Consider the following 26,722-nt stretch of genomic DNA (forward strand, 5'->3'; position numbering starts at 1 on the left):
CAGAGCGGGCTTTCTGTTAATTCATTGCAGGTGGGTCCAGTTATGGAAGGCAGTGATCTATTATTAGGCTCTGAGCAGAGCCAGAAGGCAATTGAGCAATGGGCTTGTTTCTCAAGAAAAAAATATTTTTTTACTTTTAAATTAACATGCCTGTTTCATGTCTGTGTTTCATGATGACCCCTAATAATCCCCCCTCCCCTTGCAGACGCCAGTGATTGGCAGGAGGTTCGATGAGCTACAAGGCTCAGCAGGGCGGGATGGAAAGGTCCGGGCCATTGCGGTGACCCGAAGCACCTCATCCACGTCCTCGGGATCCAACTCCAACAGCGTGCTGGTGCCGGTCAGCTGGAAACGGCCGCAGTCGTCGCAGGTGATGCACATGTCCTTCGTGGTGATAGCAGCTGAGAATCTCAGACTTTTATTCCATTATGAGAAGAATACAGTGTTACTCTATTTACTCAGTGACGTTGACTAATTGAAGTCATACACAGGAAGCCACTGTCAAGTCAGTCACCTTTGGAGAGGCCTAGTCAGTCAGTTTATCTTCATGCTGTCCGCTGAAGCGAGTGAGGTTCTGGTGCCTGCACTGCAAACGACTCCGAGACAGTAAAGCGCTCAGAGGAGTATCTGACTGCTTTGTTCTCCTCTTCTCTGCTCAGAAGAGGACCCGGGAGAAGCTGGTGAACGTTCTCTCTCTGTGCGGGCAGGAAGTGGGACTCAGCAAATACCCATCGGTAGGGGAATACCTTTGCTTTACTTCTGCCGTGTTTAAAATCCTGAGGATAAAACTGTTAATAATACAATGTGATGTTGAGGGAAAATCAAAAGGCATCTGTATTAACAATGTAAAATGTTATCATTTCGGCTGTATTGACTGTCACTGTCCGTGCACAGGTGATCTTCTCGTCTTGTGGGGACCTGGATATGATGGAGCACCAGCCCAGCCAGGTGTCCTCAGAGGAAGGCGGGCGGGACCAGGACAACATGGATGACACCGCCTCCGAGCAGCAGTTCCGCGTCTTCCGGGACTTCGACTTCTTGGACGTGGAACTGGAGGACGGAGAGGTGGGCTGCCCGGGAGGGTAACACAAAGCCTGACTGGCTGCTTCCGGTGATTGAAAGTCAATAAGGAGGATCCCAGCCACTGTGTGCGTCAAAGCAGCATGTCAGGAGGTCATGCTTTACATGGAAACAATGATAAGTAGATGAAGGAGACCGTCTTAGATTTGATAGTTTAATGTCAGATAAAAAAAGGCAGCAATAGTACGTCAGAGAACAAGAAGTGGAAACACTTCTTCAGAAAGGAACACACCCCAAAGGCAAGCATTAAGATGTTCCATGAACGTAGCGAGTCAAAGGCAGTGGCCATGCTAATGAGACCAGTGATTGCTATGGAGAGGAGTGTTAGCATGTTCATGAGCACTGCCTTACAAACAAAGTCCCCTGTCTAAATATAAGCTGAGATTTGTTCTTTAAATGCCCGGGACAGTGACTATATTTAGAAAGGATTTAAGCTTCGATGGTCATTTTGACCCATTTATGTTAGTGGAGCGCGAGTTACTGTACTGGTGGCTTTTTAGTGTTGTTGGGAGAGCGAAGTGAGGCTATATAGACAGGAGAGGTACCCTTGTGGATTAGAGGAGCGGTTTGTAGTTATTTGTTCATTCCGTTTGTCTCTTCTGGATAAGGTAACTTTCCCTAAACCATGCATGTGTGTGTGCAGTATTTCTGTGTATAGATAGTAATTACAGCAGTATAGTATAGTATATATATATATAGTAGTTGGCCCTCAGTGACACTGTTTAACGCAGCTTCTTTCTCTGTTTCTGTTTTGTGCCAACATAGGAGCTCCAGGTGAGTTTTCTGCTGTAGTAGCAATGTTAAGTGCAAAATTGGACAACACTGACATCTAGTGGCACAGGCTCATACGTGACCAGACTCTCGTGCGGCCTTCCTGTGCATGACAGTGCATTTGTGATTTTTCTTTTCGGCCTAGTAAGGATTGAGTGTCCTGTCAGCCGGCTGGAGCATTGATTACTTACGAATACAATAAACAATTGCTAAGGATTTGCGTAGGCGATTCACTGGGTCCCTGCTTCCTGAGGTCTCGGAAGGTACTTTAGGTCAAGGTTAAAAAGGCCAGCTGAGTGGACCCTGGACACAGCTCAGTTGTATTACAAGTCCGCAGAGTAAGCAGAAATGGGCTGAGTGGTCTTACCTTAGAGTGCGTCAGCAGAATTTAGCACGACTGCGGAAATTTCACTGATGATACAGGGCTCTCCAAACAGATAAGCACCTTTTAACCAAAAGCTGTGGGTTTGTACCAGGGCAACCACATGTATGCAACCAAATATGGACAGCCACACGTAGGCAACCACACACAGACAGCTATATACCGGCAACCACACGCAGCCAACCTCAGAGTGTTCACCTCATCTGTAAAGTTAGCGCTGAAGGACTGTAGCGTACACTGAGACCATGAAAAGCCAGAAGGGGGTTATCTACAGCATGCCCAGAATGCCCAATGTGAAACGTTTCTGTGACATTCCCAACTTGCCTTTTGTTTATTCGGGATGTGGGATGAGTCTTTGTGTCCTTGTGGGTTTCTGGGCCTCATGGGAGTTTTACTGGCACAAAAATGTTCTGAGGGCAGAAGGAAAAATGACAGATTCAGAGAGATAACCAATCAGGTTGTAGAGGAGGTGGGTCTAAGCAACTAGAGGAAGAGGAACCAAGACATCTGATTGGCTGGACCCTCTAGTTGCTTGTACCAAGTTTCTCTACAATCTGTTTGTTCATCTCTTTGAACCAATCATTGTTCCTTCTGCCCTCAGAAGATTTCATTTTTGTGTTAGTAAAACTCCCATGAACGTTTCTGGGTCAGATCCAGATGCTCAGTCAGTGAGCCTAAGGGCCAGCAGCGGATGGATTCTGGATTTATTTCTTGTATAATTCATGTGCATTTTGCCTGTTTGTGATTCTTCTGTATCCATTACGCACCTTATCTGTTCTTGCATGACAGCATGAGAGATGCTACATCCTGGTGTTTCTGCTGCATGCGGAGCCTCCCTCACCTCCCTACCCCCATCCCTTAGCTCCACCTAGTGATGGTCAAAATGATGCTTCCTGAACCATGTGCTGTATTTTTTTGACCCCACTAGATGGTGCTCTATGTTAAAAAAAAAAAAGGCACACACCTGGCCGTCAAGCAAACCAAGAGCGCCATCTAGTGGGATCAAAAAATACAGCAGACGGTTCAGGAAGCATCATTTTGTCGTTTTAATTTGGTCATCACCAGTTCCACCCATCTGAGGACATGCCCATAGTTACATTAGAGACCCATATCTTTCATCCCTTGTTGCTGAGTCTATATGTGAAGACTGGTTTCTTTCACCAGCACCTCTCCTACCACCTCCCCAGTGCATTACTCTTTCTGGTTAGTGGAGGCAGATGCACCTCCATTCCTTGCTATATCTCCAATGAAATCATTTTACTTGATCCAGATTTGTCTCCCCTGTACATTGGGTTGGGTGTTGATGCCGAGTGCCTTTGACAGGGCGAAAGCATGGACAACTTTAACTGGGGTGTGCGGAGACGCTCGCTGGATGGTGGGGACCTGCAGGACCTGCTGGAGGAGGGCCAGACAGAGGGAGGGCCCCCTGGGCTGGGGGAGACCACACGTGAGGACTCAGATGAGTCATCGGAAGAAGAGTCGCTCTCTACCAGCCAAATCTTGTCACGATCTCAGCTCGTAAGTTCATTTGTCTCTATGTCTGTAAGTGTGTCTCTTTCATGTATGTCAGTGTGCATCTGGGTGAAAAGACAGTAGATAGACAGTGCAACCCTTGCTAAGAGTGCTCTTCTGTTTGGCCAAGACTACCTGCCGAAGGTGGGAGTTCTTTTCCCGTAAGGCTGATCAATGTCTTTTGCAGGAGATGAACCTTTCTCCCTCTGAAGAGACCACCAACACAGACTCCCTCTCCCCTTCTCTGGACACCACCTCAGCCGAACCGCTGTCTCTCAACACTGGGACCCCAAGCATCGAGGTGTCCCTGGTGGAGGACTCTGGGCCACAGGTTAGTACTGGGCCGGTGTGGGAGGGGGGCATATGTATAAAGGAAGACTTGCTAAAACCTGCGGGTGGGAACGATGACAGTTAATGGGAGCTGGATCAAGGGGGTGTGATGATGGAGTTTTATCAGCTACTTTAAAAATTAATTCAAAATTCAGATTCCAGAAACTTGCTCTCTGATGGTCATGGGAGATTCACAGTGTTTCATTCAAGATCTTCTGCATTGCGTGTATAAATACGACCTGTAGCTACGCAAGCCTGATGGAAAAACTAATGGTTATGGAGTTTAATGTTTCCGGCTGTGCTGGATGTGCCATGTGGGTTTGAGCAGAAGCTTTGGACTCCCAGCATTCCCATTCTCTGGAATAGACGTGCTGAAAAAGGAAAAATAAAAGGGAAATGGAAAAGGTGGGGTGTAGCTCAGTGAGGTAGGAGGCTGTGCTTGTGATCGAAAGGACATCAGTTTGAATCCCAGGGCTGGCAAAAGGATTTTACCATTGAGTCTTTGAGCAAGTTCTGCCAGTGTATGAATTCGGCAATGCAGCAGTCATAGACTTTTTAAGTCCCAGTGACGTCAGTTAGGAATTGAGGGATTGAACAACATAAAGCTGCCTGCTTCTGCTCCGCACAGGCCGAGGTGTCGGCGGATGACGAGGACAGCAATGCCCATGACGACGACCTGTCGCTGTCCGTCAGCGAGCCGCCACCGGGCTTCGACGGCAGCGATAGCTTTGCCTTGGACGTGGAGCAGGGCCGCAACCACGGGGAGCTGGAACTGGACGCCAGGTGCGGCCCAGAGCCAAGCCCCTGACTGACTGTTAATTTATTGAGCGACGGTGATGTGGCAAGTGCCCGTAAATCAATGTGATTAAAATGGGTGATTAAACAGCCATGTGGTGGCACTATAGCTGGATTGAATCACTGTTACTCCGCACATGTTCTTTGGGCTGTTTAAAGCAACAGGCACTTGGCCGTGGTTTTTAGTGGCATGGGAGAGAGTTTAATATTGAGGAATACACGTCCCCCCCTCGTCCCACCTCATCCCACCTCGTCCCACCTCGTCCCCCCTCATCCCACCTCGTCCCACCTCATCCCACCTCGTCCCACCTCGTCCCACCTCGTCCCCCCTCATCCCACCTCGTCCCACCTCGTCCCCCCTCGTCCCTCTGGTTGTCACGTCCCTGGTCATTTTACCACATTTGAGTGTGGGGATGAAGTGTAGCAGTATAGCGCGAGCAGTGGCGTTCTTGTGGCATAGTGCGGTCCCGCAATCTATCCATCTTTCCTGCAGCTGCAGCCTGGCGCAAGCCGGCGACGAGTTCCCGCGGCCTTCACCGCCACCCTCGCCGTTCTTCTCCGCCATCCTGGCCGCGTTCCAGCCGGCAGCCTGTGACGACGTCGAGGAAGCCTGGCGCTGCCACATCAGCCGGCTGGTGTCCGACTCGGACGGCTCCTGCGCCGTCTACACCTTCCATGTGTTCTCCTCGCTTTTCCAGGTAACGTCGCCGTACCTTCACCCCTCTGAAGCCCGGTCTCAGTGTCTTTTTTTTTTCCAGGCTCCGATTGAGACAAAGTTATATGATGCAGCCTGATATATCTAGAACAGTGTTTCTCAACCCAGTCCTGACTAAGCCCCAGACGGTCCACGTTTTTGCTCCCTCCCAGCTCCCAGAAGGACCGGTTTGAGAAACACGAGTCTAGGACTCCTATGTCATTCTGGGTCGTTTACAAATTCATATAGACTAGACACACATTTTTTCCAGCGTATATATTTTTCAGCATCTAAAATGAATTTTGCCACATGTATAATTTAACAGGTGTATTACAGGGTGTTACAAGTTTGAATCCAGGGGGATCTAGAGGGTGCCGGGGCTACCCAGAACAGCTCATGCTCCATGTAGTGATATGAATGTGGAGGTTCCCCTTTACAATGACTTATCTTACAAGAATCAGTGCCACACCTATCCTCCCCCCGCGACCTGCAAAGCCAGTAGAACTAGCAGGCAACTCTTATGCAATATTATGACAATACTTGTGTCCACATGTGTGCCTTCATGTTTTTCATCTATTTAGTTTACGGTGACGGTTATTTTGCACGGGGTTGTGATTAGAAATCCTTCTGTTATACTCAATTAATGGGTGCAAAACCCCAGAAGACAAACAGTACCGTAGAACTTCGGCAGTGTGCCCACTTCTGGGGAGTGCATTGATGAAGGCTTTGTGTAGATGATCCTATCATTTCTTAAAGCAAGCTCATCACTAATGACCAACCCCATTGCGTGTTATCACAATGGAAACGTCCTCACACAGAACATCCAGAACAAATTCTGCTCTTTGACTCGCGATGCTGCTGGTTACCTTGGAGACAGTCTTCGCGGCATCGGGTCCAAGTTCATGAGCTCCTCCCACATGCTGACCTCCTGCTCCGAGTGCCCTACGCTGTTTGTCGACGCCGACACTGTGAGTGACCCTTTAAGTATCATCGAGGCTGGGATGCTTCAGAACCCCCTAATCCACCAAGTGCCCCCTTTGTGTAGATAATCTCTTATGGATTGCTGGAGAAGATGAAGTTCAGCGTGCTGGAGCTGCAGGAGTATCTAGACACCTACAACAACAGGGAGGAGGCAGCCATCTCAGTAAGTGCTGAGTCATCATTGGTATCCCACAGACAGAACCTCACCATCCTTCCCAGTGAAGCATTACTCAGAAGTACTGGTTAATGTTTTATCGTGCTTACTTACCTGAACTACCTAAATAGATCTCCATCCATCCATCCATTTTCCAAACGGCTTATCCTACTGGGTCGCGGCGGGTCCGGAGCCTATCCCGGAAGCCCTAAATAGACCTGAAATATGTTAAACTAAAGCAAAAAGCATGTCCTGCTTAATGCGGTGGGAAAATTGGATCTCAATAGGTTACCAGTAAACCAACATTAAACAGCAGGCAAGATGGTAGTTTCTTTAAACACTAGGTTGGTTTATTTTTTTGCTTTGCATGCGAAGGGAGTCATGCCTAACATTTCTCTCAGGGTGGCTCACATCCGTTCCAAGTGGAACAGGTTCAATATGTTTGTAGTGACACATGATACATCCATATATTTTACTCTGATTGGTCAAGAATGATCTCACCCACATTCAGCTTGTTTTTTTTCCTTTAGTAACTAAAGTTCATATGCAAGTGGCGCTGAAACTATGTCAGTAATTTCCACGCGTCGCTTCAGATCACTTCTTGACTCTTTGACTCCTCCAGCCATTTTGCGATGCTTCCCAGTTCCTCAAATAAGCGGATGTTTTGTATCACATCTCGTCTCACACCCAGCGCATTTCCCCTTAGCTTAACCTCCTCGTTTGGACCCCTCTTTTTCTCTTTTCCACACTGCATTTAGCAAACTGGGCAGACCGTACGACCACTCCAACAGTATCAGCGATTCCCAGTATACTTCCATAATCACCTATATACACATTCATCAGCTAATATCTCCCAATGTTAGTAAATCAGTCAGCCTTATGATATGTGTGTTTTTTAAGCGTTTTGGTAGTTTATTAATGAATAACTGTTACATCACTTTCCTACCTTCCTGCAATGTTTTCCTCCACATTACACAGTCTGACAAGCGATGTTTACCTCCAGTCCCCTACAGCAGGTGTTTAGTTCATTATTTTTCATTCTTTGTCATGTGATGGCCAGCCTGTTTATGGAGGAGCCAAGATATTGCAAGTTTAAGCTGAATGAAAACTCCACTGTATGTAGTTTATATGGCTGGTAAAAGTTGATGACGTGTGAAATTTTAGGCTGTTTTTCATTATTTAAATTAATTGTCAACTAAAGCAGTGTCTCCCAACCTGATCCTTGGAGACCCACGGTTGAGCCTATGTGAGTTTTACTTACACAAAAGTGGTTCATAGCAATAACCAATCAGATTGTAGAGGAGGTGCGTCCAAGCAACTACAGGAGGAGAGACCAACCAATCAGATGTATTGGTCCACCTCCTGTCGTTGCTAGTTCCATTTTTTGTTCTGCCCTTAGAACATTTTTGTGCATGTAAAACTCCCACCCGCCCTGGATAATCCATGAGCAGTTTGAGGAATACTGTGTACTAAAGGAACTTAAGTAAAAGGAGTTACGAAGAATTTGTCCTTTGTGTCCTACGTTAGTGGCTGCAAAACTGCAAGGCCAGCTTTCCTCAGGGTCCCGGTGACGGTGTGATCACTTCCCAGCCAGGGGACTCCATGGAGAAGGTAGGGCAGCCCCCAGAGTTTGGGCCTGCTCTTTCTTATGTGCATCTCTGCTTGCAGCACCCCCTGGTGGGCTGGGGGAGAAATGGTGTGGGATCTGAATGCTAGAGAAATGCAGACACAGATTCTAACCTGGGATTATTAGTTGAATGGCAACTAACAGCAGTTCAGTTCTGCATGGATAAACTGTGAACTCACTAAAGCTTTTTCTGTCCGTCCAAAAACAAACCTGTTTCACAGACACCAAAAAATGAGCAGATCTTTATGTGGCCTTTCAGGGTGTGTGAGAGGTATATTTTGACAGTGCTTGTGCTGTAATATTACGTCATTTGATTCAGATTCCATTTCGATTAATCTTTTACATCCCTCACAGTCAGTCACTCTTTGGTAGCTCTGTGAGTGAATTTTTTTTTGTATTTTCCCTTCCCATGCCTTTTGGCATCACATGACATATTGACTTGACGTCACCGTAACATTGTCAGAGCATCGCTGCAATGCTGTCAGAGCACCGCAGGGGCAACGTGGCTGTCTGAGCTGTCACTGAATGTGACCTTTGAACTCTGATGGGAACAAGCCACACCACCTTCCTGAAAGTAAAAGATTAGGGGAGGAATCAGACATCATAGTGTGTTTTGTGTGAAATCTTCTGATTACCAACCAGAAGATTTCTACTAATTGGAAACACAAGTAACACCGAAGTTGGCAGATACCTGTACTGCCCCCTGGTGGTCTTACATTTAAATTTTACAACATCATTAACCAGGAAATTATTGGCTTATGATGTTTTCTATTCCTTCCCCTAATCTCAGGCTAGGAGAGAAAAAAAAACAGATTTGGAGCTCAAGCGTTTTCCCACTTTCATTTTCAGCTATTTGATTAAAATTCTTCAAATTACAGAGTTCTGAGTTCTATGGCTTCAGACCTCTGTGGGTGAAGAGGCTAACCCAATGAGAAGGCGAGTTTCCCAGCAGTGTCTTTAAGCAGGAAGAGCATTGACTGCTTTCCTGATTTGCTTGCAGAGGGGGCAAGGTTTGCATGAAGAGACCCCGCCCTTTTCCTCCCAGTCCGTCCCATCGTTTACAGGCGGCCATGTCTTACCCTCCCCCCTCGCATGTCTGTGTAAAACTACGGCATTCTTTTTTTATTTACTGTCACAGCCGGAGCTGTACTTTTCTGAAAGGGACCTGTGAGCGACGCATGCCTTTCATTGACTCTCTGTTCTCTTCCTACCTCTCTTACCCTGTGACACGCTTGCCGTGTAGCAAATGGAATCTCTTGCCGTAAGTTCAAAATACAACATTTTGTCCTACCGTGATTCTTGCGTGGAAACTTGCCCTACGTGGTGTCTTCGGTCGCATGCGGAGGCCCCTCCCCTGGATCCTCGTGCTTGTCTCCGTGGCGTCTGTCTTGTTGTGGGGTACGTGCCCCATGTCAGGTCCCCAAAAGGAAGCCCTTGGCGAAGACTTTCTGCACACCGTGGGTGCAGGGGCGCGTGCTTAGACAGTGGCGGCTTCTGCGGGCACCTGCCAGGGCTGGCAGAGTGACTAAGCAGGAAAACAAGCAGCTTCCTTCCTGTCGCCTGCCAGCTGACTGTGTACCATTAGAATATTATTGCCAATCTGGGACCTTATCGCTGGTCTGGGAGCAGACAGTACAGTATAACCCCACAGCAGAGCGTATGGCACTGCTTAAACTTAAACAGATCTTTACTGAGGATACCCTTAATATCCTAACTCAGGCAGAGGAAGACTAGTCTGCCTAGGGCCCGATTAACACAAGGGGGCCCAGACAAAGTCATTAAAATAGATATCATATACATTGTCGGTTCTGCCTAGGGTCCCAAAATTACCTGCATTACAGAGGAAGTGAAATGATCATCAGCTGACTGAGTAGAAGTTGGCCTAGTGCCCCAGAGAAGGTAGATCCAGCCCTGGCTACCCTAGTTAACTGTCGTGATGGGGGGGGGGGGGGGGAAGTTAGGATGATTCCAAGGGCCCCTGACAAACATTTTAAAACATAGGGCTCTAAATGATACGCTTTCATGAGGCCCAAAATCTCCAGCAGCTCCCCCTAGAAGGGACAGTTCTATTCCAGGAGCTGCTGGTTTCCATTGTCCCTCAGCTCCATGTTTGGAGAATAAGTGACACTTGGAGGCGAGTGTATACTGAGTGTGGGAAGGGTTAGGGTTAGGTTAGGGTTAGGTTAGGTTAGGGTTAGGCTATTGTAACGTTACATGTCTGTATGTTCTCTGCCCAGCAACTGGAGCTGTGTCAGAGGCTCTACAAGCTCCACTTTCAGCTGCTGCTGCTTTTCCAGTCCTACTGTAAGCTGGTTGGTCAGGTGCACAGCATCAGCACCGTGCCGGAGGTGAGCCGCCAATCACACGCGCCCGTCGCTCCTTTCACTGCTTCTACATTTTAGGTAAAAGGGAGCTTAGGCTTGTGCTCCGAGTCGCCATTCGAGTTTTACGTTTTTATTGCCATGTGTGTCTGGCGGAACGGAGTGAAATTCTTACGCAACAGTCGCAGGGGAGGGGATGGGTGCATGGGGTGGCAACAGCAGCACAAGCAGTGCAGTAACGAGCAAAATAGCAATGCAATAAAAGAGAAGACACTGCAAGAAAGAACTGTGCAGTGCAGGAAGTGGTGAAATAAGGGCTAATGCACAAAAATCTGTGCATTATGCGTTTTTAAATGCAGCTACGGAGAAAAGTGCATGTATATATTCAGCCATTATTAGTAATAAGTGCATGTAAAATTATTTAATAATTTAGCTATAAGTACCTCCTGGTATTCAGCTGCATTATGGGTAAAACCCGACTGTTTGCCGATTATTAAAACCAGACTTGTGTAGCATCTTGTGTGGGCAGGTTAACCAGGACTGTCAAGTGTGGACTACAAGTGCATGACATTAGTGAATCACTTTGGTGTTTAATCACTGACCGCAGGTCCTAGTCCTCAGCCAGAAGTTCTGTTGTTGTCTCAGCAAACTGTAGCAATTTCTTTGCTTTTATAGTTTCCATTAAGTAACGTTACTACTTATAGATTTGCTAATGTGATTTTCCTGGTCAATGCTACATGTACTGATATGGAAAATTAATCACAGCCATCAGGGAAAGATGTGCAAATAGTCATTGAGGTAGGGAGTAATGATAAAGAGTGGAAGTGGAACTGGCAATAGTACCCAATGCATAGGAGAGGCAATAGATGCAGGGCACTAGTTACTTAGCAACCTGATGGATACCCCCACCCCCCCCCCATAGCTGCTAAACATGTCACGGGAGCTGAGCGAGCTGAGGACCGCCCTAAGAGCAGCAGCAGCGGGCTTGGAGGCGCAGGGCCCTGGGTGTCCCAGCACTGCGCCCACATTCCCGTCCTCCGAGGCAGCCGTGCAGGCCGTGCTGGAATGTCTGCGGAGCCAGCAGCTGGCCAGCGCCATCCGGCACATCCGCGAGTGCAGGTGAGCCCCCACGAGGTCACCCGTAGGCTGCTGCAGTGATTGGCGTTTTCCACTTCCTGTCTGTATCGGTGGGTGGCCTCCCTCTCCGAAGTTCATCCTTACAGTCCATTTTCATGCCCCCCCCCCCAGGACCCTGTGGTCCAACGACATCTTTGGCAGCAGCTCCGAAGACGAGGTCCAGACCCTGCTGAACATCTACTTCCGGCATCAGACCCTGGGTCAGACAGGCACCTATGCACTGGTTGGATCCAGCCAGGATTTGTCCCAAATTTGTGTCCAGCTCATGGAGCTCAACAGTGAAATCCAGGACATGGTCCGACGGGCCCGGAACTACCGAGTCGTCACGGCCTACATCCCTGACTCTAGTGTGTTTGGCACGAGCCTCTGACAGGGGGTGTGGCTTTCCTGGCCCTGCCTTCCCCCAGCCCTGGTGGGGGCACCTTCTTGGTCACCGAGTACCCTGACTCTTCCCCCTCCGTCTGGGGGTGTCCCATAGTCCCCGCTTTGCCACAGATAGGGGCCGGTCCAGAGCTTAAAAAGGGGGTTCCTGCGTGGGGGTTGTGCCCACCTTACTGTGGATCTACGTCATGAAATGATGCGGCGAGGTAATGCACCACCCATGTCGGGGCACCGCTGATGGAAGAGACACCAAAGTTTAAAAATATACATGTATGAAAAACAATGTGCTTCTGCAGACATTCACTTTATCGGACCGTTTCTGGGGAAACCTGCAACGCTTCGGCCCTGTGTACCCAGTTCACTGTGTCACACACAGGCAACACTGAGGATCGGCTCGGCTCTTTGAATGTTTGGAGAATTAGGTGACTGGTCTGGTTACATCAGACTTTATATATATGTGTATATGTTTTATAGCTTAGCTATTGTTAGGAGCTCGCGCTCATGAAGCTGTCTGGCAGCAAGATACTGTCCATTGGACACTGTAGCGCAACAACTTGTGCATCATTGCGTGTAGCCACCTTCCGATTCATCGAATTCCAACTACCATTTCTCAGTCAGCTAGGCGATTTAAGTGATCCTGTCCGACATACTATCAGCCTACTGTCATTACTTTTAGAATTGCTATTTATATTGAGAAACCGAGATGTCAGACTTAAGGTTTTTACACAATTAAATGTGTCTGTCGATGCTGCCAGGCATGTATACTGTATGAACAGCGGGTCCGGTCACAGATATTTATTAAACTTGTAGCTCTGTTGAAAGATGCATCTGTATATAAGCGTGTTCTCAGGTTTATTTCAAAGTTTGTCTGGTACAGAGCCCCTGAACGGACTTGTGGGGAAAAAAAGGAAGTGCTCTATCGTGTGCATTCGAAAGAGCATTTTATCTTTGTGCACAGGCCCCATCAGGGGCTTTGTAGTCTGATCGTAGTAAGTGTAAAAATATAAAGCACGTTTTTCCTCCATGTAAATATTTTTTCATCTTGCAGGTGATTTGAATCAATGGACCACACACACACCTTCCCTATGAGTCTGAAATGCACTGCCGTTTCGGTGTTGGGTCTGCATGCCAGTGTTTTCGTTCGGTATAAAGACCCTCTTGGACAGCAAGATGTATTGTGGTTTTTCCCCCCCCATTCCAGCACCTTTTGTTAGATTGAGCTGCTCAAACTACCATTATGACAGCATCTATAATTAATCCTGGTGCTTAACTGACTTGCACTAGTAACCTGACCAAGAACAAACAAGCACATTGAGGACCTTGTAAGCAAATGCACTAACTTCAGAAACAGGCCTCAGAGCGTTATGCTGCAGGGAGAAGGGCACCCAGCATCCAACTCGCTGCAGGTTTTACCAACATCTTGGTGCCTCTGGTCAAAGGTTTCCAAACCCCAACCTTTAGCAGTACAAGTACCTTAGTACTGCTCCACATTTAGAGGAGCTTAAGAACCAGAAGCTGTAATAACTGTATAGTTTAGCACACAGTGAAACCGGAGGCGACATTCCTATTGAGTCCTTACATCTGGCTAAGGAAATCCTGCTTTGTGGAATGTCCCCCCCCCCAAGAGACAAGTCACTCCCCTTAAAACGGAACAGATACTGCAGTAGCAGAAGTGGCCAAACCTGGGTAAGCCCAACATGCTACCCAGCCATCCAAGTTTGACGAGTGCATACAGCAATTGGGAGCCCTGCTCTATAGTTACACAAACTGGAGTCATGTACACAGTGCGATACCATTTGGAAGAACAAGTCAAGGGTTTCATAGGGTCCAGTAAGGGTTCACCATTAAAATGGCACCACACAAATCAAGCCTGCTTTAAGTTTAATTTATTTGAATTGTACAAAAATAGCTTGTTGATCATAGACAGGGTCATATAAAAGACATAGAAAAGGCCAGTTACAAGATGAGTCACCCAGGAACATCAGCGAGATCCTAGACAATGTACTTGAAGCTGTAGGTGCTGTCGCAGGACAGCCGCTTGCCGCGGCACCGGCCACACAGGTCCTGGCGGTGAGGACGCGCCATATCGATGTGCCGCTGCTTCCTCTCGCAGGAGCACCGGGTCTGGCCACAGCCCTGCAAGGGGCATGCAAGGTCAGGCATTCGGCAGCAGCTTAGGACAGGTACACCTCAAAGTAGGGGGACAAGCCAAGCCACTATGGCAGCTATGTGCGTTCGCGAATTCATGCAACTAGTCTGGGGCACTAGGGTTTGACATTGTAGGGGGCATTTTAATCAGGGTTGCCAACATTAGCTGTCTGGCATGAGATGCGAGAAGTCTGGACACACGTTCACAGTAGCATTTTGCAAGCTACACCAGCACTTTTGATACCAACTTCAGGTTTATAGTGGGATACAGATTTGCCACAAGATTGCTTGCATGATTTGGCAACCCTTATTTTAAATACAAAAAGGCCTACTGTGGTGGTGGGTGGGGGGGGGTGTTTACAGCATTTACTTCTGGTCAAGCTAAACTACAGACATTTCAGGGATGGGATGGGGGGGGGGGCATACCTGGCACTGGATCGACTCCACTCGGTACGGATTGAACCCGACCTGACATTTGCGGCAGTACTGCTTGAAGTACACCTGCGAAGAGAATCACGGTGCTGAATCACTTCCTGTAAGCGGTACCCTGTACACAGAACGCACGCAGTCCTCAAGGTGGGGCCAAGTGTTAACGGAGCCCCCCCCTCGTAATTCCCAGGCTCCGTTACATCAGACGTAGAGTCACTTTGCCTAAAAAGGTTCCCACTCACTTCACGATGCGCGATCGTACCTTACTGGTTCCCGAGATGCACCACACGTACGCACTTTCCCATCTTATGTTGCACTGGCTGCAATGGAAGAAGCCATACTTCTGTTCCAGGAACTACGGAGAAAGTCCAGTTATTCGCGGTGAACAAGACCTGAAAATTGGATGTTTGGTGAAGACGTCTTTGGTGCTGACGTGTAATTGGAAGCGAGGCTCCCGACTCACCTGGAAGCTGAATTTCTTCGGCACCTGCGACGGATCGGCAGCGCAATGACGCGCCTCCGGTCCCAATGCCTCCTCCGGCACTCGCTCCTTCACGGCGGCTTCCACCTTCGCCTGATCGCCCCGCTCTTTGCTGGCTTCGTCCAGGTCGCTTGGTTCGTCCACCGAGTCTTCTGGCACCGTAAAAAACCTCCGATCAAAGACGGGAGAGTATATAGCGACTGGACGGGAAAAGCGCACGTTGATCGGGCTACCGGGCAGGAATTTGTCTTTATTCTCTGCAGTCTGTGGCACCTTTGAAGAAAACCATCTCCTGTCGCGGTAGAACAGCGTCTTCGGTCCGAGGGAGCACTGGACCACCGCATCCACCTTGGGGTTGACTTGCACTCCGAACTCTTTAGTGTTGGCTTTCCGTAGACGGGGTGTGAGACTTGGGTTGACCTGGGACAGAATCGCACGCAATTGAGCGCGTTTGCAGAAATCCAGGTAGTCCATGGCTTCGGGCGACATGTAGAGACTCCCTTTCTTATTCCAGTTCTGGTATTTGGTTTTCTGATTGTTGAACGCATATGGGCTGCCCCCGGTATACATGTTGAAATTATGCGGCGAAAACATAAATCCCTCCATTGAAGCCAGTTAGCAGCGTGTAGCTGAAGGGACCTTATATATAGGCGTGACTCCGGATTAGCCTACGTGGTGAGCGCCAATTGACTTCAACCGATGGACACCCACGTCCCAGTGTGAAAGCGTGACTAATTACATGATTTTCTAACTGCGTCTGAAAATTTAAACCCACATCTTTGGGGCGCATAGTTACCTTGCTACACTTTGCAGCTTGACTAAGTTGTATGCTGGACTCAGACATTACGTTGTTTGCCTTTATTGTCAGTGTAACAAGTTACAGCGAAACGAAAATACAAAACCCTCTAAAGACACGGAACACAGACTCGAACCTGAGTCGCAGGGATGTGCGATGCTACTACAATGGAATTTCCACCGCGGTAACGCGTATTGCATTGTGTGTAATATAAGACGCTCTGTCCAGGGTGTTCTCTGTGGGCCTGCGCTGGAGAGGTTATGGATGATGGTTTGATGTTATATTTGTGCAAGGACATGGGATCAGGGGGTGGGACGTGCCCCCCCCCCCCCCATTGAATTTGGCTTCATTCATCCCCTCCAAAACATTGGTCTTTACATTTTCATTAATGATTTGTTTCCTCCAATATCAAACTCTTCCCTATGCCATCGTACCTGCTTTTAAAGCAGAGTTTTATCGTGAGTTAGCAGAGTTTATTACATGTGTACAAATTTCATTGAGTTCATGAGCATTTTCTGTCCCTCAAAAAGTATTGCTACTGAAACAAAATTTTCTTTCTTTTGTGAATGATCTTATTTTCATTGAACTTGTTTGCCAGTAACTTCCATTACAATTAATTCGATTTAGAAGCAAAATTATACCCCGATTATTCTGGCACCCATTCTTATCCTGTCTTTATAGTCGTCAACCTTGAGTCTGACTAAGTGGAGTCACTCGGGCTGGAGAAGAGGCCTGAGAAACAGTCTTTGTAGCAGTCAAAACCATTACTTGGATCTCTAAACATCTTTTTTGTATTTACAGGTCCTGAGTTAGATTGACACCTAGTACCATGTGAGTTTTCTCTCTTCTGATTGGTTAAAATGTCAAATTGTTAACAAAATTGATTGATAGTTGTCTTGTGATGGACATGATATATCAAGTATTCAGTTGCTCCTTGACTTATGATGGAATTCGGTTCTGAAGAACCCATCATAGGTGCGTGGATGCTGCCAATGTACGGCATCAGTAAAAACTATCGTACAGCATATTGCTACCATGGGATCAAAATTCAAAGTTGACTATTGAATGTGTCTGACTATCGCGCCATCGTAAAGTCGAAATATCGCGTTGAATCATCGTAAAGCGAAGAGCATGTGTAAAGGAGTGTGGAAGAAACTCATAATAGGACGGGACGCTATGGTTGGCTGATTGTGCCTCTACTCTAATCATTTTCCTTTGCCTAGCCTTTTGAGCCTCTCAACAAAAGTGTCTTTCGTCTATTGACTGCTTGTGAGTGAGTTAGTGGAGTGAGTAGAAATGAAAATTAGGAAATGTCCCTCATCTAAATAATCGATGATCGATGTAGATAGATGTTTCAAAGACATTAGATTAAACATGTACATGCAGCGAGCTGGATACAAATGTGACACTATGGTCTGAAACCATTTTGAGTACGATCCAAGCTCTAATAAGAGTATGTTGTTAATGCAGGACCAGTCAGTCCTTAAAGGCGACATAGGCAGCCAACCCTTTCTTAGTCATGTGATTTCTCTTGCCTGGGGCGCGCGCCATCCGAGAAAGTGAACCTGATTTGCTCTGTGGTACCAGCACACAACTGCCACGCAAGTGGGGGCACTGCGCTGTTGCGACGTGGAGAGAGGAGAACAGTGTCAATTTGCTGAAACTGGTCTACCATTGGGGTATCGAAATTAAGGCAGTTAAAGTTATTGCGATTAAAGAAAAAATAATTTGTTATGACTTCAGAACATCTGGTTTATAAGATATATTATTATCCGTCCACCAATTTTCTATACCTGCATATCGGGGTTTAATGGAGCCCAGCTCTCACTCTGTGTCCAAATCGTGCACCTTGCTGGAAGGCAGCTCCACTTCCTTCGGCGTTACCCTGTTCTTCTTAATGTCCCAAAATTTAGTAAAAGATTCAAAAGTGAACGGTTTCATAAAAGTTCAGTTTTACTGTGTCTCTGACTCGACATTCATTCCTCGAGCGGCTGAGACTCCCGCGTGGCTCCTTGATTTCTGTTCCGTGTTTTTGTATGATGGCGTATTTCACTTACGGCACTGCAGCCAAAACGTCATTTACTAACTATAGACTCTGCCGGAGGTTAGACATGTGTAAAAAGCAATCCGTGAATAACTTGATATTTTAATGCATTTTCAACAAGGAGTTTATGAATGAATAAGAAACAATAAAATTTGTTGTAATAAGTCATCTGGACCACTACGCATGTTGTTGTTTGTTTGGTTACGTAAGATGTTACTTGTAGGTATCGCATTTATTTTGGCATCGGAGGTAGCAGTTGGTGGGGGCTCTACATGGATATAAGTAGTCAAGTATGTATTGTGCAGCTTAAGGGGAAGAACTACAGCAACCAACACCTCCCTCACTGGCAAACTTTATCTTTGGTAATCCCCTTCATGGAAAGAAACCAACTAATTTAAAGAACCACCCACCGTCCCCCACTAACATGTTTATGATGAAGTGAGAGACGTGTTTACGATGTTTATTAAAGCTTTGGCATCATTCATAATACATCAGGTGCTGTTTGTTTTTATTTGAGGAATCCTTTCTTTTAAAAAAGATTAATTAAATTATGAAGCTCATTAAAAATACACATTGAAATAAAAATCCTCAAAACTCGTACAACTAAACTGAAAAGGAAACGAAAGTAAAAAAAGCATTAAAAATCTTTTTTTAAATGGAACCAAAATGACATTCCTTATGATATTTTACAGTATTACTAATATATTCTACACTCAGTCTTTACGCTGAGTACATCGTCTAGCTGTAGTGATTGGTGTGTTGCATAGCTCAGTGTTTGTGGAAAATAAACCCTTATTTTGAGATAATAACCCCTATTGAGAAACCAGACATTGAATGTTAACAAAGAAGCTTTTTATGAACAGTGAGGAGCTTCAAAGCTGTTTTATCTCAACTATGTGTGCTGCTCTTATGAAGGTCAGAATGAACCATTCTGTAATATCTGCTCGATCACAAGATGTCATCTACTCAGCAAGCAAGGTTTCCGAGCTGCATTACTGTAATGAAACTGTCTACATCTAGAGAAGCGCATGATTAGGCTCTAAACTGCTGTGAATAATAGTACTTAGCGGAGGTTTGATCCAGTGACTGCTGATGCACACCTGGGCTGCTTATTTAAGATGCACTGGGCTGTGTGTCTGCTGTGAGCTGATTGATTCTGGCTTCCTCATGCTCATGTCTGAAATTGTGGCTGGGAGCGTAAATCCCCTCAAAACTCACTGGTTGGCACATCTGTGTTTCCGACAAAAACATTAAGTTGAAATAGTATTTGACTGTTATGAGAAGTTTGCCACAAACAACAGGGGTTAATGATCGTAAAGGTCGTCAACCACTACCTGTTGAAAACTGTCAAGTGGCAGATAACAGAAAGTCAATGTGGATCACATAGATCATGTGTGGTAGAAAAATCTATTGTTATGCAAACTCAATCAGTAATTGATAATGAAACTTATGATAACACAGTTGATTCAACTACGATGATTATAATGATTAACTTCTGCCTTGAAATGTTTAATATACTAAACATATAATGCAATAATGCAAGCTTGCTTAAGTAACAGATTTTAATTTTTAGATAGGATGAACGTATTTTCTGCCCCCCCATCCAGGGTTGTTCCCTGCCTCGTGCCCATTGCTTCCGGGATAGGCTCCAGACCCCCCGCGACTCAGCAGGATAAGCGGTTTGGAAAATGGATGGATGGATGGATGGATGGATGGATGGATGGATGGATGGATGAACGTATTTTGGTGTGATAGCTTTTTCTGCAAAAAAGGACCGGATCAAGGTACAGACCTGACCCGAGAAGTAAGGCTGCTGCAGCAACCAGTATAAGAAATGCATGTATGTTGTAGCGGTCAAGGATACGTGGAGAGAGAGCAAAGGAGCATACAGGGGAAGTGAGATGAAGAACATAATTTGTTTAAACAGGGTAATGAAACCACAGGAATGATCACGAATAGGTCGACCCTGCCTTGAACTGATAATGAGCCCCATTTAACAGAAGGATCTGGTGTCCACAGATATCAGACCCCTCCTAGAACTGTCTGTAAACTGGCGCGTTTTTGGCTATAAAAAAGATGTATGTACTTGTAGTTCGGGGGACAGAGCGTATGACGCATGTGAGACTGCTGAGTGCCCTTTTCCCTCAAAGCTTTGCGGTACGATAAAATTGGTCAGACTCCTAAACAATCGACTTCAGCGAAATTTGTACGACACATGTACCCAACATGAACTTTCACCGTAAGTTATCTCAAAGCATTAAATACCACCGAGGAAGCAGTGACTCATATTAGCATACGAGACACATTATACGAAGCCTTCTGATCCCCAGCACAGAATCCTCAATCACTGAAACACTCATCATAAATAAGCAGGCCATTATACTGATAGTGCGGATAAGGTGAGGCATATGGGAAGAATCCTGAATATACATCAGCTTTGGCTGGCTTTGTAGCGTTTGTAATATCATCTAGTTGGTAAAACTGAGTTAGTTGAAAATGTTTAGCTTGTTCAACAATATCAATCAATTGTACTGGCAATTGTACTGGTTATGCCTTAATTTCGTTTAGTATTATTGACAGTATTTTCAGGAACTTGTAAAAATGACATTTTAGCCATAAGTACGTTCATGCCTATGAAACTATCAGCCTCGCTCTTCTTGGGCACCTCCCCTCTCACCAGCCTTACATATGCAAAGAGAAATACAGGTTTATGAGGAAGGAACAGAGAATAAGAACTCTATTAGCTTGTGAAGACAAAAGCTGACAGCACACTATTTACAAGTACAATTTACAAATATTTGAAAATGAGTAAAGGAAAGCGAAGGAACAGGCCGCACGGGTCTGCCTGGATCCAGAAAGTCGAGAGAAGCAAGGTTTAATGTTCAGCGCTCTTTGCTAATGAGATGTATAAGAATTCTAACTTGGTTATTACTCTGCCTTATGACAATTTAACATTTCGATAGTGGCTTTTAAAAAAAAATATCGCGTTGGTGACTTTAATATCCTAATGAAGACTATACTTTTTGTCGCGGTGACAAATGCTTTTATGATTAAATGCAATCGTTTAAGATGTGATCGAATGTAATTGTTGTTTCTTCCTTTCAGAGAAATACTGAAGATGTATCATAACGGAATAATACTGTCTACCGACGATTATTTTAAAGATGAAAACGGAAAAATGCATTTCGAAAGGAGTAAGTTACAGGAGGCGCATTGGTGGAATCGAAGAAATGGTAAGGCGGCCAAAAAATGAAACGGAACAAACTGAATACCGTTAAACGCAATAAAATGTAAAAATTATGTGTTATTAAACGATTATTAGTGTTTTGTATGTACGTGTAGGTGTCTCAGAATAAAACCATGTAGCTAAATGACTTAGACCGGTATTCCCCTTCTGCGAGTTTACCGGATGACGTATTGGTGAAGCCCACGGCGCTGGGCACCCCCGCCCCCACCCCATTAGGGGTGTTCCTCGCCTCACGCCCGTAGTTGCTGGGATGGGCTCGGAACAGGACAGGTGGATGGATGGACCATGGGTGTAAATTGCGGGGTGGGGGATTGTAGCGTATGATTAGGCTATAAATCAAAAGCTAATACAACCCACCCCCAATAATCATGTTTCTCCCGTAATGGGTGGAAACCTCCCCCACCCCCAGTGTTCCAGCCAAAGTTACGTCCTTGTGACGGACGCATTGGTGAAGTACGTTTCATTTTTACCCCATCAGCTTTCTGGGCGTTGAAGAACCAAGAGCATCCGGTCATAATTGATAATACTAACATTCAGCGCTGGGAAATGAAACCTTACGTGAGAATGGTGAGTCAAGTCATCCGTGTAACGTGATTGTTTGTCGTCTGTGGTAGCGACAGTGCGGAGGGTGACACTGCTGCCTCCGACCTCCGGCTGTTGTGGGTTCACATCCCACATGCGCCACTTATGTGTAGATTTACATGTGTTCCTCAACTTTCCTCCTGCAGTCCAAAGACATGCACACTGGTTCCACTAAATGGCCTGTTGCATTATTTATTGTATCCGAGCAGTGGCGGAACAACTGTACCCTGGGGCAGAAATGGACCATGCGCCCACCCTTCCTAATTGACACAGGGACCTGTCTGCACCAGTTACAGTAGTTTGCAGATGATGAAATTTAAGTAGCCTCCAAGTGTACCCATGGTGCACTGCAGTAGTTAGCAGATTCCACAAACATGATTTTTTCGCTAAATACACGCCTCGACAATGAAAACATTACAAACTATTACATTTCAAAATTGTTGTAAATCTCTGTATATATATATATATATATATATATATATATATATATATATATATATATATATATATATATATATATATATATATATTTGTGTGTGTGTGTGTGTGTGTGTGTGTGTGTGTTATGACTCCCACGATAATGAGGTTGTATACATAAAAATGAGAGACATAAAAGTAGCATGCAACAATCCTATGTTATGTGTATAATGTTAGTGTCTTAATGCTAATGGGTATATAGGTTGCATTTAGTTACTGTGGGTCTGGCCAAATTTTGACATATTAACTGCAAAAAGATTATCAGCTTTTATGGGCTTTACAAGTTTTTTTTTTTTTTTTTTGCTTTTAACGATGCCTTGTTCATCTGAGCTCATGTGCCTTCTGTTGTCGAAAAAAGGGTCTTCGCTTCCGTTACTTCGTCATATTTTACGAAGCACCAGACAATTCGAAATGCAGTCCTGAGGAATTGTACAGGTATGAATAATACATAGCCGCAAAAATATTACAGTATCCTGCTTATTAAGATTAGTTTTCATTTTGAAATATATTTCAATGCATATATGCATGATATAATTATCATTCTATAAGATATAAACTCTGCTAAGGTAGCGTATGATTTACATACTTAATAGATGAGTATGAGAGATTTAAAGGTGGCTGTTCACTATCATTTAATAATATTCTAAAATATACGCGAAATGACACTGTGATGTTAATTTGTTATACTCTTAATGCAGGCGTAACAAGGGTGTGGTGCCACTCGAAGTATTGGAGAAAATGAAGAGAAGATTTGAAGTCGTCGAAAGTATATATGATGTCCTCCATTCTTAGCTTTGTCATGCCTGAAATGGCAACAGGTGACTTTAACAGGACCAAAAATATACGGCACCAGTCAAAAGTTTGGACAACCCGCCTATAGTAAGGTTTATTTGCACTAGCTTCTACATTTACGAATAATAACAAAGAGATCAAAACTATGAAATAACATATATGGAAGTATGCACTTACCAAAGAACCATTAAACAAAAAAAATATTTGGGGGGGGGGGCAGCTCTATGGGGCTCAGAAGGTTGTTGGTTCAAATCCCGTGGTCGGCAGAGTGATTCCACCTTTGGGCCCTTGAGCAAGGCCCTTACCCCAATTGCCCCAGGCACTGGCTGACCCTACTGTCCCCTCTACACCAGTTCCATGAGGTGGCCTCCTGGGATGCTTGTCCAGCTGTCCTGACGGACATCCCCCATATGCTGAGCACTTGTTGGAAACTTTTCCTTCACTCTCAGGTTCAACTCCTCCAAAACCATCTCCAGTGGATTTAGGTCAGGTGACCAGGTCATGTAATGTGATACGTTCACTCTCCTTTGTTAGTGGCTTGGAGTGTCCAAACTTTTGACTGCATCTGTACAATAATCACAACAGTATTCCAAATATTGATGCTTGCATTTTCTATTTTGCTAAATTCTTCTGAGCATAAAACTAAGCATAGCTTTACTAAACATACTTAATATATGATTTCCTATTTATGTCCCTGCACCTCCTTACTGTAACTGTACGGCTCCCATTCTTTCTCAAATTACAGCTGTATTGATGATAGATGAAGGGAACAGTCACTGTTGATACGACCAGACAGGACAAAAGAGAGACTCCTGGGCCCGTATTCACAAAGCATCTTAAAACTAAAAGTAGCTCCTAACCCGCGGATTTAGGAGAAACTCCTAAACAAAAATTTTTGGAGTGTCAGTCCTAAATGTAGGCCTACTATTTTTTTTGTTTGTACTAAGAACAATTCACAAAGCTCCTTAGTGCTAAACGTAGCACCTAAGTCTGGGAGAACTAAAAAGTAGTCGAGAGGACTGCTGAGTCACTAAGACCAATTCACAAACAGTCGCAGAATGGCTGCTGTCAATCCACGTGTCATGGAAACATTAAACAAATTAAGTGGAAACATTAAATCTCCAACAATCTGAAAGAATTACAAACTTACAATGGAAACCGTTTATAGTGATCATTATAACCAGGTTTTTCTTTTTACCTTGTTCCTTATGTCTCAGGCAGATTACCATCAGGCAGATTCAAAATACAGTACAGTCATTTCAAACGCTTTTCAAATTACTGAACTGTGTATAATTTGAAATTCGTTATAATACAGTTCTGTACATAAAATATACTTTATTGTAGTTTCGCTGCTGCATCTTGTTGGCTCGGTTTTCGCAGTTTATCATAAGCTTTGATGAGTCTACATTTGTCATTGAGAGACAATGCCTTTCTTTTTCCTGTCCCATGCACGCTGCATTAGCCTCAGGTAGCCAGCCGGAAGCAGAAGGGTTAGCGCAAGGCTAAATAGGGCGATCAAAGTAAAGTAAAACAGAAAAATAAAATACTGTAGTTTTGTTTCCATATTTTGTTGTATTTAAAAAGGCCAAAAATTAATAGAAGTGAATTATAAGCAATTACTACAAGCAAATTATTTAAACAGTATTTGTATAGGAATGATTCTGTGAGCTTTTCTGACCCATATAAGCAGTTGGTCACTATAATCCTGATCACTATAAGCGGTTTCCACTGTATTTGTGTTTATGGGATGTCAGGTGTACATGTTCACTAACACATACTGGCTTCTCATCAACCAATCCACGCGGTTATTGTAAGCAAGCTGGTGCATGAGAACCGACGTCAGCCGAAGCGACGGAGTCTTACTCTTTGCTTAGCCGTTGGTTAACTAATTAAAAGTTTCCTAACTAAAAGTTGCCCTCAGCCACTTTGTGAATAGGTTTTGGGCAAAAACTCTTACTTAAAAACTTTTAGTGCAATTTAAGAATACTCTTAGTGATAAGATAAAATACTTTGTGAATACAAGGCTTGGACCTTTTTCAAATAGATGATATCTTGCATCAATTAATTTCACAAGTACACAATTCAACCTGGCTTTCAATAAATGTTCATACATGTTCCTAAATGCTCACTGTATTTTTTAAGCATGTCGATTAAACTAGATGTAGCGGCGTGTGATATACAATGTAATTTTTTGTTTTTTGTCATCAGCATCAGATTCCTTTATTTTCTAACAATATTCTGTGAATCAATGTCACTTAAAATTTCACTGACAGATATCAACTCAATCAATTATGTGTGGCTTTACAATAAGCTACAAAGTTCATATAAAAGAGTTTTAAAAAATCTGGGGAAAAAAAACTTCTAGACCAACGTATTGCATCAGGTTTTATTAATATTATTTTAACCCTGGGGGTGGCAGGCTGGCAGTAGATTACACAGCATGTATCCCCACACATAGTTACGTTAATAATTGGATATCTGAATGTTACAGTATTACAATTTAGGATAAGATGCATGAACCAGCTGAGCTGATTCCTCTGTATCTGTGTACTAAGTGACTTTCCTTCTGACCTTCACTAATGACCCTGAGCTAGTTTCATTCTTTCACTAAGGGTATAAACACTTTACTCACCTAAAGATAAGGAATAATGAATAATCCCCTCTTTTCTGAGAGTGATCCTTGGCCTCAGTTTTGTTTGCGCTGATTCTCACCTCTCCTGCTTCACATTCAGTGCAGAACTGCTGGAGGTCCAGGGCAGATGATGTATAAAGAATATCTGCAGAGAGCAGGGATGTCGCCTGTAACCTGCTGTAGCACGTCGCTCTGCCATGTTTGCCCCTTGATATCCTGTCACAGGTAGCAGTGGATGCAGCATGTTACCCAAATGACAACACTCACTATCTTCATCTAGGCCGTGAAAAGCAGCCCCAGAGCTTCATATTCCTGCAGCACCGCCTACAATATATGTTGGGGTCGGGGTCACACAAAGGCATGGCATGCCACCCCCCGCCCCAATCCATAGCTACCATAGCCCACTCTCATAGGCTCCCCCTGGTCTCTGACCCCTGTAAAGTCTTCCCCTTCCTCCCACTCTATAGATGGCCCTTGAATAGTTTGCCAGAACACATTTCTGGCCACCTAGTAGTCTTTGACTGCCTTCCCTGGCAGCCCTTTAATCTGTCTCCGGGAGCCAAATCATTGATTATGTAATACATTATGGTTTCAGGAGTGGCCTGATGTTGCAGTAGTTACCACTGTGACCTCTCACCTCTGAGGCCATGGTTTGAGTTTCTACCCCAGAATGAGTGCTGTCGGTGCCCCATCCTGGGTTATTCCCCACCTTGTGTCTGTTGCTTCTGGGATGAGGTCTAGACCCCTGTGATCCTACACGGGACAAGCAGGTATGGATGGATACGTGTACTCAGAACAACTCACTTCACAGTACAAGATAAAGTATACATTTAGAATAAACCTTCAAAGACAAAGAATAAGTTTAAATAGTTCTTATGCACTACAGTTGTGGCACAGTGAAATATGTTACAAAAAGTAAAAATAAAAAT

General features: G+C 44.9%; 2 protein-coding genes and 2 long non-coding RNA genes across 15 annotated transcripts in view; 2 read left to right on the plus strand and 2 right to left on the minus strand.

Moving 5' to 3' along the window:
• The window catches only part of fryb (furry homolog b (Drosophila)), a 78,949-nt gene extending 65,754 nt beyond the window's left edge, over nucleotides 1–13,195 (plus strand). For 6 of the 10 annotated variants that reach the window (XM_048982769.1, XM_048982768.1, XM_048982763.1 and 3 more), the window contains exons 49-62: nucleotides 206–370; nucleotides 660–734; nucleotides 895–1,065; nucleotides 3,557–3,751; nucleotides 3,933–4,076; nucleotides 4,704–4,858; nucleotides 5,364–5,568; nucleotides 6,383–6,532; nucleotides 6,610–6,708; nucleotides 8,227–8,310; nucleotides 9,570–9,587; nucleotides 10,564–10,674; nucleotides 11,570–11,766; nucleotides 11,896–13,195. In XM_048982769.1, the coding sequence (XP_048838726.1) occupies nucleotides 206–370; nucleotides 660–734; nucleotides 895–1,065; nucleotides 3,557–3,751; nucleotides 3,933–4,076; nucleotides 4,704–4,858; nucleotides 5,364–5,568; nucleotides 6,383–6,532; nucleotides 6,610–6,708; nucleotides 8,227–8,310; nucleotides 9,570–9,587; nucleotides 10,564–10,674; nucleotides 11,570–11,766; nucleotides 11,896–12,154 (2,028 nt within the window). In that variant the 3' untranslated portion in view covers nucleotides 12,155–13,195. The other 4 variants (XM_048982764.1, XM_048982773.1, XM_048982770.1 and 1 more) reach the window with 3 other exon arrangements.
• On the minus strand, nucleotides 6,541–9,744 carry LOC125712599 (uncharacterized). The gene is made up of 3 exons (XR_007383350.1): nucleotides 9,618–9,744; nucleotides 6,814–6,907; nucleotides 6,541–6,677 (listed from the first exon to the last, which is right to left on the minus strand). It is a non-coding gene; the product is annotated as an uncharacterized LOC125712599 (long non-coding RNA).
• An 839-nt stretch (nucleotides 13,196–14,034) lies between the features above and the next one.
• zar1l (zygote arrest 1-like) lies at nucleotides 14,035–15,858 on the minus strand. The gene is made up of 4 exons (XM_048982811.1): nucleotides 15,206–15,858; nucleotides 15,005–15,097; nucleotides 14,740–14,814; nucleotides 14,035–14,301 (listed from the first exon to the last, which is right to left on the minus strand). The coding sequence occupies exons 1-4, from the start codon at nucleotides 15,827–15,829 to the stop codon at nucleotides 14,158–14,160; spliced, it is 936 nt and encodes a 311-aa protein (XP_048838768.1). The 5' UTR covers nucleotides 15,830–15,858; the 3' UTR covers nucleotides 14,035–14,157.
• Nucleotides 15,859–20,667: 4,809 nt separating this feature from the next.
• On the plus strand, nucleotides 20,668–25,343 carry LOC125712598 (uncharacterized). 3 transcript variants are annotated; one of them, XR_007383348.1, is made up of 5 exons: nucleotides 20,668–20,987; nucleotides 21,169–21,296; nucleotides 21,789–21,877; nucleotides 22,728–22,804; nucleotides 23,068–25,343. It is a non-coding gene; the product is annotated as an uncharacterized LOC125712598 (long non-coding RNA). The 3 variants fall into 3 exon arrangements; XR_007383349.1 differs by having other exon boundaries at nucleotides 20,668–20,968; XR_007383347.1 differs by having other exon boundaries at nucleotides 20,675–20,936.
• The last annotated feature ends 1,379 nt before the right edge of the window (nucleotides 25,344–26,722 follow it).

This window comes from Brienomyrus brachyistius, chromosome 18 (genome assembly GCF_023856365.1).
Source record: "Brienomyrus brachyistius isolate T26 chromosome 18, BBRACH_0.4, whole genome shotgun sequence".
NCBI lineage: Eukaryota > Metazoa > Chordata > Actinopteri > Osteoglossiformes > Mormyridae > Brienomyrus > Brienomyrus brachyistius.